At 37.8% G+C, this 12,626-nt stretch overlaps 1 protein-coding gene across 3 annotated transcripts in view; it reads right to left on the bottom strand.

The window, feature by feature from the left end:
- TMEM117 (transmembrane protein 117) overlaps positions 1-12,626 on the bottom strand; it is a 189,941-nt gene that overhangs the window by 44,439 nt on the left and 132,876 nt on the right. For all 3 annotated transcript variants that reach the window (XM_015628236.1, XM_015628237.1, XM_019006725.2), the window contains exon 6: positions 4,007-4,166. In XM_015628236.1, coding sequence (XP_015483722.1) covers positions 4,007-4,166 — 160 coding nt within the window. The remainder of the gene's footprint in view (positions 1-4,006; positions 4,167-12,626) is intronic.

Raw genomic sequence — 12,626 nt, 5'->3', positions numbered from 1 at the left:
GATTACACTAGAAACTGTACCCAGTCAGACAGCCTCCTTCACTGAGCACCTTGGGGGCTTAAGCAGACAATCACACAACTGGTGAAAGAAAAGAACTACAGTTGTTCCTCTTCTGCAAATGAGGAACTAAGTGACAGAGCTAAAAGAAGGGCTCAGCCCTCAGCCGGTATAAATTGGCACAAGAGGATTCAGGTCATCACAAATACACCATGTTACAGCAGCTGAAGAAAACACTGGAGTTGAATTTATAATGCCTGAGATAAATATAATGCATCCCAGCAAAATTTAACCATCTGCAATCAGTATAAAGAATGAAATGTACTTAAAAATATTGTACTGCACATGTCTTGTTTAATAAAATCCACAGCATGAAATGATGGTGCCAGCTATCAAACTAGACAAGCACAGAATGGTAACACTGCAAGAAAAACCAGACAGCTCGTTAAAATGGTAAGGTATATAATGTACAATAAGGGACAAAATACACCCACCTTTTCTCAGCAAAAAATTATTTTACTTATAATTTTCTTAGTCCCAAAGTAACTGAAAGACTTGAAGAAATAAACCATACTTTATAGCAGGGTCTGGAAAGGGGCAAAAGAATGTTTCAAGGATTTTTAGAAAGAATTTATATATCCCACTAGATCTTGAAAATATTTCAACAGAAACTTCTGAGTTTTAATTACACATATCAATGTTTTTTCCCCTCATCACCCTTTTACATAAACACTACCTGTACTTTCATTAAACTTAAAAGTGTTTTCCTTTAAAAGAAAACCATTGGATTACCAATGCATTATTTCATGCTGTGACCTGTAAATATAATAAATTTCCATTCTCTTTGCCTTGTCCTCAGAAAACAACAAAGTGAAGGAGGTGTGGAGACTCCATGCCCTGGTTACTCAGGGCCTCACTTCCCTCTACATTTCACTCTGTAGGACACTCCATTTCTATATGCTTGTTCCTGAGCTGGCCATTTCTGGGATCACACTAACTTGTCCCTCTTAGTTCACAATAACTTACTCCCTTGTTACCAGTCACAGAGAGATGATTCAGGAAAATTAAAAGAAAACACATGCCTGATGGATGAAAGTGAAGCTCAGGAGAGCTACTCTTCTGTGTTCAAAATTGAAAGGAGAAAGAGACTTGATATTATTCAAGGCAGTGACTCTCAGGAAAAAAAACCCAAAAAAACAGCACTTTGGGACTAAGGAATTCAATGCAGCTATAAATCCATAAGTAGCAGCTCTAGAGGCAGATTCAAGAAGAGAAATCTAGGACAGGCAAGAAAGATCCACATCTGACCCACTACAAAGAAATGCCATGGTGCCAATAATGGTATGAGAAACACTAGATTTATTTTTTGGTTAAATGGTATTTAGGAATATATTCAGGTATGTAATTTGAATTTCATAGCAAGTACAAATAAAGTGAAGCTGTAGAAGACTGACAGAAGACTGTTCCTTTCTAGTCCTTTAATTCACTTTTATTTTCAGGATTATTTTTGAATGTTTTACATCAGTACTGATAAGGAACACTTCCACAATCCACAGATAGATGAGGAAGTAGAAAGGACAAAAGAAGAGGGGGAAGTCTTCACTGTGTGAGAGACTGCAGTAAGGAAAATCTATTACTTGCTACAGAAAGATTTCTCACAAAGTCACCCCACTTGAACCTATCCCTTCTCCTTCACAGATCTGCAGGCCACGGGAGATACAGTACAACAGAGCCAGACCTCACAGCAGGATTCTTCAGCAAACATTGCACAATTAGCTGAGTACAAGTGTGTCTTCAAAATGGTTATCCATTTCTGTAATGCTGTTTGACAGGCGTGTCTAGAATCTGCTAGGAAGAGCAATATACTCTGAGTGGAACGAAACACTCCACGTAATTCTGACAAAAGTAGTCCAGGGTATATAGTTCCTCCCTGTAAAGCCTGCACCAGTAATGGAGCTGGATCTCTCATCAGTTTTATTAAAGGCAAATTTCCTCCTGCCCTGGCTCATCTGGAAAACCTGTCCCTGGTCACCTGCCCTTATTGCTAAGTTCACTTCTGAGAGATGACCTTATCAATGTCTGTCAGTAGCTGAAGGGAAGGTGTCACAAGGAGAAAGCTGTGCTCTTCTTGGTGGTTCCAAGCAATAGGACAAGAGGCAATCGGCAGAAATTGATGAAGTTCCACCTGAATATGAGGAAAAACTTCAACCAAGCACTGGAGTCCAGAGAAGTTGTGGAGTCTCCCTCACTGGAGATATTCAAGAGCTGTCTGGACACAACCCTGTGCAATGTGCTCTAGGATTACTCTGCTTGAGCAGGGAGGTTGGACCAGATGTCCCACTCTGGTCCCTTCCAACCTGGCTCATTCTGTGATTCTATGTGATTTAATACTTTGCTCTCCCAACATGAGATTATTGCAGTAGCAATCCTAGAACTACATTGTAAATAAAACATGCCAACATATTTTCACAGTCCAAATAAATAACTTCAAGTAAATAAATAACTCAATCACACAAATGTCACTTAGAAATGCAATTAAAAAGAGCCTCTTGCTTTGCGTTATAAAAATATGAAAGAGTGCTCAGTACCAGCTGCTTCACATAAGATTTTTCTCTATATTCAGCAACTCTAAGGTCAAAATACTGGAATTACATTTTTCAAAGCCAAAAGAATGGTTTAGTAGTTATTTTATATGAAGACAGCTCTTTTTTTCTACCCTGCATGAAATATCAAATTCAGTATAGCTTGATACATCCTGCATTTTCATTCATACTTTCATTACAGCTGTGTAAAGTACAATAATTTATTATGCATTCTCTTGAATCTTTTTGAAACATCAAGCAAAACATAAAATTCAGAGGTAGAGAAAATGAAGCACCAGAAATCTTATGAGAAAAGCAGTATTATGAGAAAAACAGTATTTCCTTTCTTATCTTCCCAGTTCCAACCACGAACCACAGTGAGCACAGAACAGTGGTGGACATTGGAAAACAAAACTGAACTACAGTATTCTCTGCACCTTCCACATGTACTGTGCACTAGTACAACAGTGATAAAATCTGAGTGTCACCAGTTCTCCTCTATGATAATTACTCAAGCAATAGATAGCTTTCTAAAGAGAACCGAGTGCCTCAGAAACGCACTCTGCTGGCAGAGTCAGTAATATATTGGAGAGGAAGGACCCATTGGTTCTCATATTCTTTGCTGACCTTCAGTTCAACAGTCTATCATGTCTAGGACCAAGAGCAAAGTCTGGGCCTTCGATGCTCCTCTTCCTTGCCTCAGCCCAAATGACATGATTTGTCACAGAGCTTTGGGTGAATTACTCACACAAGGCTCAAACCAAACACAGATGCCAAGGGGAGAGCACTGAATCAGATGAAGAAAGTTTTTGGCCACATGCTTGTGACCCAGATTCCTTTCTTAGTAGCTAGATTCAAAGGAGCACACATCAGGCAGATTACAATGAATCATATCCACAGTTAAGCTTTCAGGCAGAAGTCATTACACTCCAAAGACCTGTCATCAAGTAACAAAATTTTCACATAAAAGTGGAAAGCTGAATCTTAATAGCAAATACTATTTTTCATCTATTAAAGTATCTTAGTGTGTGTATACCTAGTATCATAAATTCTTGAAATATGGAAGTATTTCTTTCTTGTAAATTTACCTCATCTTCCTAAGAGAGGATTTGAATTTACAAAACAACCAGCTTCTGTTTCTTTTCCTGATGCAATTTTTGCAGAAAACACTTTCCAATTTGAAAAGTCATGCAGCTCTTACCTAGCACTCTAAGAAGATAAATCAGCAATATTTTCACAATAAAAGGCCAGAGGCCTTTTTTTGCAAAGTTACTGAGAATGATATTATAAAATACCCTTACTAAGAGCGATTGCAAGCTAAACATTTATTTACCTTTTTGTAGCCTTAGCTAAATGCCATTTGCTCTAGAGGAAACAGTGTGACTAGGCAGCTTCAACAGCCTAAGTGGAACATTAGGAGAGTGTACCTGCATGACAATAAGAAGGTCAAACACCAAGATGAAAGAAGCCAAGAAGGCTCTTGAGACCTCATCACTTGGGAGAAATCCACGATTCAGTTTGTCCCAGCTGATCCAGTCAGTAGTGATGACAAGCACAACTACAGAGGTCAGAGTAAACAGAACTGTCCTGGAAGGAAGAAGAAAAAAATAGTTCAGAGAGAATACCATAGTAATGAAGATGCATCATTCTATTTTATCTGTCTTCTAATGGTCAACTATTTTATCAGTACTTTTCCACTGATGAAAACAGACTAAATAAAATTAAGTGCACAAACAAATCTTTTAAATTAAAAAAAAAAGAAAGAAGTCAGCTGTATTCCTAGTGAAAATTAATTTAGTAGCTAGTTCTAAGCATATTGCAAAATTAGCTGGAGTATAACACTCTGTTGCTTCGTTCTGTATTTTTCACTGAGGATGAAAAACAGCCAGGTAAAACAAGATAGAAGTAAAATGCACCAAGGCCTGCATGATCTAGGCCAAATTCAAATCAGTTAACTGAGAGAACATTGTCGAAGGCTCCAGATACATTAGAACCTTTGAAAATCTTTTCTAAGCTGTAGGAGCTACAAGGCATTAACTGTGAAGTCTAATTTTTATACAGAAACATGTCTCCATAAAAAAAAACTCAATGCACTAAATTAATTTTTAGTAAATTCTGGAGATTGTTGAAAGACTTTTCTTCGTGTTTTCTAAGATGTCATTTGTAAAAGTTTTCAATCTTTGAGAAGTCAGTGAAGAGTGAATCACAAGAATATTAAAGCCTCTGTATAAATGCTACAAGAATTCCAGAAGATACATTTGACTAATTCATACAATTCTGAAATACAGTATTTAAGAAAATATCTTTCTAAGCTATCCCTGCAAAATACCTCTGCATCATTTCCAGCAGCACTTTGGTAATACCTGACAGAGCTGGCAGTGGTGACTGATTGAATTTCTAGTTCCCTGGAAGCTGGAAAATTTAGCTGGTAATTTAAGGGTGAGCAAGGCTTCTTCCAGTATCCATAGCTGTCAGTAAATCTGTGCTATAATAGTGTCATATCAAAATCTGAATGCATGCTAATGGCTAAATAATTGTGGCAGGATTTTTTTTTTTTTGTACTTCAGTAATATCTCATTTTCTTCAGCTGCCAAGTGTTGCAAAATAGAGTGAAGAATATTTCCCATGACGCTTCCAAACAGGACAAATACTCAGCAGAGGAAAAAATAAATAAAAATCTGTACACCAGTAGTCACAGGCTACCAGTCTGCATGCATTTATTTTTATACAGTAGCCTTGTCTGTATCTGTGAGAAGGGGAAGACAAATATGCACATAGGCAACAGTATAATACATCTGGACTCCTAAACATCATTCTTCTGTGACATGATGGGCTGCATTTCTTCAGAATGTAATGGCACACAAAATTACTTGATTGCTACCACCTTTACCTAGGAACATTTATTTTTGTTCTTAATTTATTAACTCAGTTACATGCACCACTATGGTTGACACCCTAACAATTTCCCTCAAAAGAATTACGAGCACCTAGGCAAGAAAAAAAAAACAATAAATGAGGCATATTAGATATAATTAGACCTAAGCAATAGTCAAGCCTTCTTATCCCATAACATTTGCTTAGCTACCATCTCGATAGTCAGTACCTGAACCTGACTGACTTTTCTACAAGCTTCACTTTGGCACATGCACAGAATAGTTTACTTTGCAAAGATACTTCTCTCTCTTGCATATAGTCTCTTGAGACACACAAAGGTTTTTTTTCCTACTTATTTCACCCTCATATCTGAAATTCTCATGGTTAATGTTCTTACTTTACCTGAAAGTCTCTCCAGAAAGAAAACAATCCTCAGCACTTGCCTGCTGGCCGAGGCAGACTCCCCCAGCCACTAGGCACCCTGATTTTCCTTGACCTCTTTCTGTAGAACCACCTCTCCTGGGGCAGAGGAAGTTTAAAACCATAATTCAAATCTGAGTATTTTGCTATAGGAAGCATATACCCAGAAGTTATGCCCAAGACTATTCTGCCTCAGTCCTCTTGAATTATGCATTTGCATTTTGGAGCAAGAGTTCAAAGCATGGAAGGTCGGACTTTGGCATGAAGGCAAGCAAAGGCAGGCATATTTTTATTCATGCTTTGCTGGCATGCATGCAAAGACCGATGTGTGTGCTCAAGTCCTGATTTCCTTGAGGAAATGCATATGCACTTAGAAAACTGCTTTGTTATTCATTCTGAAATGTCAAATAGGGAGGGAAGGGAGCAGAAAATGGGCTGATAATAGAATAAGAAAATGTGAAACCAACAAGGAAGGTTAGAAATAGACTTTCAAAATGTTTGCATTAAACAGCATAATTAGTGCTCAGTTGTATTTTGACCTATGATACTGGAACACAGCAAGATATTCAATAAATGCTTTTGGAGTTATTATAAACTGATCTTGTTTGGGTTAGAGTTCAGTTCACTTCTTGTGAAAGTACAGTGTCCTGGAGATTAAGAAAAAAAGATGAGGATTTCATTTAACTTGACATAACTTGTATTGGATAAACCAGTGTGAGCTACCCTGCAATATCTAGCCCAGTATAGTATGCCCTTTATTCTGCAATGCACATTATTGACAAAGAGCTACACCATCAAACTATTCACTGCACTGCTGCCAGTACCTCTCCTCATTACAGAGGGGGAAAGACTACAAGGTGAAGGGCAAGAGAGGACTAACCCTTCTCTGTATCAGGCATTAAGAAATGCAATTTCTGTCTCTAGTTCATGAAGGAAATAACACTTTTATATTTCACTTCTAATTCTAGCTTGCTGTATTGAATGATTATATGCCCTGGACACCTATTCAGCTGCAATAACACACATTTTACAACCTACTGCATACTCTTTAAGAGTGCAAATAAAACACTGTCCATACCAATAGCATACTGAATAGTTAAAGTTATTAGGTAGATCCACAAAAGTCAGTACTGTGCTTATCACTGCCAGTGAATATTTAAAATCTCCAGTGCTACTCTGAATGGGGAGAGGGATAAAAAGGCGGAGGCTGAAAGAGAACTTTTACTGCCAGAAACCTCTCAAAAAATAAGCAATTTTTTTGACTGTATCTCTATAATAATCTTTGATTGCCAGGATTGAGTTTGGTCTTGAATTTGTCAAACCAAATCACTCATGCTAAACTGAATCCATACTACTGGTCCATTTGTCCAGAAGAGTAATCTGGCTCTCAAATACTTTTGGTAAGGTCCAAAACATATGCATCTTCCCTTCTGCCCCTTTCCACAACACTTTCTTGCACTATAATCTTTGAGCAAACTGACCAACTTTAAAAGTATCATTCAGCATATTATACCTTATGAGAGGTTGTGAACCACATGGACCAGAAGCCTGAGCAGGTTTTAGTCACTGGGGGTGGTTCTCTCATGGCAGACAGGGAGACAACCTAAACCTTGTAGAGAGAAAACACAATGAACTCCTGTGACCTTATGTCCTGGATGCTTGGAGACACTCTGCTGTTTAGCATGTCCTACCTCCCTCATCAGGAGATCATCCTCATCCTAAGCAGAGCCTGTGAGGCCACCAACTCATTCTCTTGCAGCCCCAAGGCGGTACCACAAAACCACTTGTAGCACATCCCCTCCAAACCTACACCAGAAGTACCCGTGACTCCATACATACACACCTTCAGGAATCAGTTATTTGTCTGTACTGAGTGAAAAACTGAACAATCCAGAATTTGTCCCTGAAAAGATAAAAGCTAATAAATGTGTACATGCTCACAAAACATTTAATGTTGGAAAAAAGAACTGTTTCCAATCTGACTCTTGTGATTCTTCATGTCTAAAACAGCAGGGCAAAATATACCAAAAATGGATTCTGGTCTGTGATAGAACCTCACTTCTCAAATTGCACTATTTAACAATTGTAACAAGAAAATGAAGTTTTTCATTCAAAGGTTAAACACAATTCTTTGCACACCACTATGTTCCCTTTACTTGTGACTTTGAGCTGCTCATTTTTAGAGTTGTTTAGAATTTTCTTGTCTTACATTACCCTCTGCCAAATCTTTTACAATGCTACAGCTTTGATGATGAGACAGTAAGAGTTCTGTTAAGATAATTGAAGAGATGAAAGACAAACTGTAGTTATTTTCTTAATTTTCATTTCATCTTTTTCAAGGAGGAAAAAGCATTATTTTGCCCTTTGACAAGACCTTTTCCAGAAAAAAACTACCTTGCTTAGTCAAAAGTTGCTCTTAGATTCGTATGACACAGCATTTTGAGATCTTTTCACCATAATTTTACACATAATTGTCACTAATCTAGGTCATTTGGAAATCATTAAACATTGTTAACAAGGATTCCAAGTATTGCTTAATACAACGTTCATGGAACACATGAGACAGAACCAAAGAAACTGCTCAGCCCCCCTCCTCAGGGCTGCCTTTGTGGGAGTCTGCCATTACTGCTGTCCCACCCACATCACACTGCCAGTTCCTGGAATGCCTCTTCATTTCCCTGGGGTTTCCTCAACTCAGAAACCACCCCTCTCATATGTCACGATCCCTCACGATCCCTGCTGTGGAATGCACCTGCACTGGCACTGATTGCCTTGGCACTTTCTCATGAATGTACCCAAATAGTTGCAAACGTCTTGTGAAAACAGATACAGAAAGGGAATGAGAAATTTTACTGCTCTTTGTATTGAAAAAGGCTTTCCAGACCTCAGGAAAGGAATATCATCCATCAAGTCAAATATCTACATATTTTTTTATCTCAGAATCAGCACTGGCCAAATATACAGTTGCACAGTGTACAATAACTATAAAGAACAATGCTACTGCAGATGTTCATTTTAAAATGTCAACACTTTTTATTTCACTTTCTTTTAATTAAGAAGGGCTCTGTTATTTAATCTGTCAAAAATAGGAACTCTAAGCCCATTCAAAATAAAATATTTAGTCTGCCTGTTGCTTGGTGTCAGAACCACTTTTGCAATTAAGCAAATATAAGGGACAGATGCTCTGGTGGTGAAAAGCATCTGTGTTCCCTGGAGCAGCATAACTTCAAACCTCCAGCTGGCCACTGCTCTTCTGTCCCCACGGGACAGTTCTCGGAAAGAAGAGAGAGCAGGAACTTGAGATTTCTGCATTTATCAGCAGCTACTGCAGTGACACAGTTGGTGCTGAGGATCCCGTATTCACAGTGTTCCTGTAGTGTGGACTGACCTGAGTGTGCATCCATAACTTTTGCACACCAGGTGAGATCCCAGAAAGCAGAGTCCAACTGTATCCAGAAGGAATCCCACTTGCGCACCCCAGAGCAATCCATACCATTAACCAAAGGGAAGGTGGAGAGATAACTGGCAGGTCCGCCTCAGAAAATTTCCTCAGAATTGGAAATACATACAGACCCTAGAATCTAGAAATATTTGGAGAGTTAATTACATTGAACCTCTTTTGTTAAAATAAGGTGTTTGACCCTGATGGAGACAAGTATGTGGCAGAGATACGGAGCAATACTATTGTCAGATTTCAGAGCACCACACTCCCCATGGCATGCTCTGCAGGCATGAATAAGTGGGAGAAATTACATTAACGCAGATTACCATCAATGAGACTTAATTATCTGAAGTTAAATATCAATTACATGAAAATGGTTTATAATTCAAACGCTGAATCACGTTAGTTTTTTAAAAGTCCTTGTCACCACAATAGTGTATACCTGACTTCTGTCCTGTTGAAAATAATGTGTAAGTAATTCAGCATTTGCCAGTAACTATCAGTTCTGAAGTAACTGTTGTGAAATACTCCCTATTTTGTGTATGGCTCATAACTACTTATCAATAGCAGTTACTGCACATTTTGATAACCATACGTTCCCAGTAACGTCTTCTAAACAATGCTTCTTGTCATTCTGACTGGTGAACTGAAGAAATTGGACACCACAGAGTATAAAGGATGCTCTGAGGTGGCAACACTGGAATTGTTTTCCTACTTTTTTATATATTCACTTACTAACACTATGGGCTATTCAGATCAGAAAGATGTAGGAGCAGCAAGGCTGGGGCCTTGCCGGGATTGACTTGGCACGACTTTTCCAGACAGAGTGTCCCTAAGAGCTCAAGGCTCTTTGAATCTCTCAACCCTAACCCTAACCCTAAACATAATCCTAATCCTAACCCTAACCCTAATCCTAACCCCAGTTTCAGATCTAAACCTAAAACAATCCTATGTGTTTCAATTTCAGAAAGATGTAGGAGCAGCAAGGCTGGGGCCTTGCCGGTATTGTGTTGGCATGGTTTTTCCAGCCCCAGTGTTTCTGGAGCTCTAGGCTCTTTGACTCTCTCAACCCTAATCCTAAACTGAACACTAAACCCTAACCTCAACCTCAGTTTAAGCCCTAACAGTAATCAAATCCTATGAGTTTTCTAGATGAGAAATGTGGAGGAGCAGCAAAGTTGGGGCCCTGCTGGGATTGCCTTGTCTTGCCTTTCCCAGCCCCAGGTGTTCCTGGAGCTAACCTAACCCCAACAATCTTTCCCACAAACCTTGCTTTACATCTATCTTTTGACAGTAACAGTTTTGATTTTATTAGAGTGCATCAATATGATTCCATAGCTATTTGGGATTTTTGCACCAAGATTTGTATAAAGCCCGAAATTACATTTTTGTTAATATATAAAGGAAACATTTTGCTATGTTTCATGTAATAAAATTAATAAGATTAGGTAATGTAATCACATGGTGCAATATCAGAATTCTAGAGAGCATAATTTTTTTATTACAGGTAGAAGCATCTTTGAATTTCCTTTTGCCACACCGTTAATTTACTAAAATGAAAGTGTTATCTATTTCAAACAGCAGCTCATTTAAATTAAACTCATCACCGTAAGCTTTATGTTTCAAATGCCATTTCCTATCTGTGACACAGAAAAGCAAAAGTAGTTTATGAAAGTTCATGGTCTTACTTGTAAAAAACACTTTCAATCACCACGTATCATATGCAAGGTAGTATAAAAGTCACATGAATCATATCCAGGGAACTCTACTTCATGTTCAGCTTCCAAAGTTAGAAGTTAATTGCTTAACTCCAGTAGAAGGCATTTGGAAAAAAGACCTGAACCAAAACAGAAAACCAAACACAATTCTATATATGTAAAGAGAAAGCCATTTTTCTGTTTTACTTTCAGATGGATACACCACTTATTTTATCAATGGAATGGGGAGTGGAAGACAGCTGCTCAAAAAACAACAGAAACAAGATTTTAAAAAAATACTTTCAGAGCATCAAATGTGCCTTAGGATAGACCTGCCTGGCAATTTTTCAGCAAAAATGGTTTATATTCAGACAAGGGCAGTTCATAAATATGCAAAATTTTCCTGTGAAAGGGATGATTTCTGTAATGTGAGGGAAACTGTGTCAGAACTGGGCACAATTCCTGCACCTCATTACGGATGAGGAGCTAGGGCAGCATCTCGGTTACACAAGCTGATACAAACAGTGCAGAGGCCATTACCTGTTCTGAGTAAGTCAGACCAGCTATTTGAATATTAGTGTTAATAAGACCAGCTGGATGTAATAACAAGAAGATTTTCACATGCTACAGGATACTATTTGTTCAGACTCTCTAGCTGGAGCTAGTCTACTTAGTCAACTTATACATGACTCAACATTAGTCATGACGTGACATTAGTCATGACATGAGTCAACAATTCTCTGGACACAGATTTCCTACACCCAAGTGTCCTAGTGCTTAGTTATTCCCAGTCCCTGGTAAGAGTGAGGTAAAGGCTGCTCATCACAGTGGCAAGAGATGGGATCATATGCCAAAACATACAAAACAGGGACTTTGGCTTTCCTGTCTCCAGCATCCAGCAACTGCTAGAACTTAGTAATGAGAAAAGAAATGTAAAAAGAAAAGAAAATGTTATTGGCTTCCATTTCTCAGTTATCATGAAATACTCAGTGATATATTAAATTCATTGCAATGTAGAACAGGAAAGAAACTTTTGAAATTAAAAAATATATGTTTTAACATTTAGAAAGAAAAATCTATTTCAAATGTGTTTAGTTGGTAATTGAAATGCTATTCTGAATGCCTAAAATTAAGCTTTTCAGATCTAGAGCAGGAGCTGGAAGTATATCTCAACATCTTGATTTTCCTGAATTGAGCCACATTATTAATTTCTAGTTTTAGAAACAAGGAAGTGTGTAAATGTGGATTTAACACCACATTTTCAATCCTGTCTATGATCTGCATTATTTGTATTTCTAGATTATTGATTTAAGACAAATGGATTGATTTCAGAGGACACATCTGAAAACACCTAAGTCAGAAAAGTGGTAAAAATGAATTAATTAATAAACTGGTTCTTTCATTAATAAATAATTACTTCTCAATTACTTACTGAATTTACTAGCATTGTTTGTGTTCACAGTTTATCTCATCATTAATGGAACTTTAAACCTGATCAATTTTTTACTATATAAAAAACACTCTGTTTCCTTCAGAATATTTTAGACTCATATTTCTTTTCTGCATTTAAGTTATTAATTTTTTTTCCCAAATCACAGTGAGGCTTGCTACATT

Source organism: Parus major, chromosome 1A (genome assembly GCF_001522545.3).
Source record: "Parus major isolate Abel chromosome 1A, Parus_major1.1, whole genome shotgun sequence".
Classification (NCBI taxonomy): domain Eukaryota; kingdom Metazoa; phylum Chordata; class Aves; order Passeriformes; family Paridae; genus Parus; species Parus major.
This window is presented reverse-complemented; position numbering and strand designations above follow the sequence as displayed.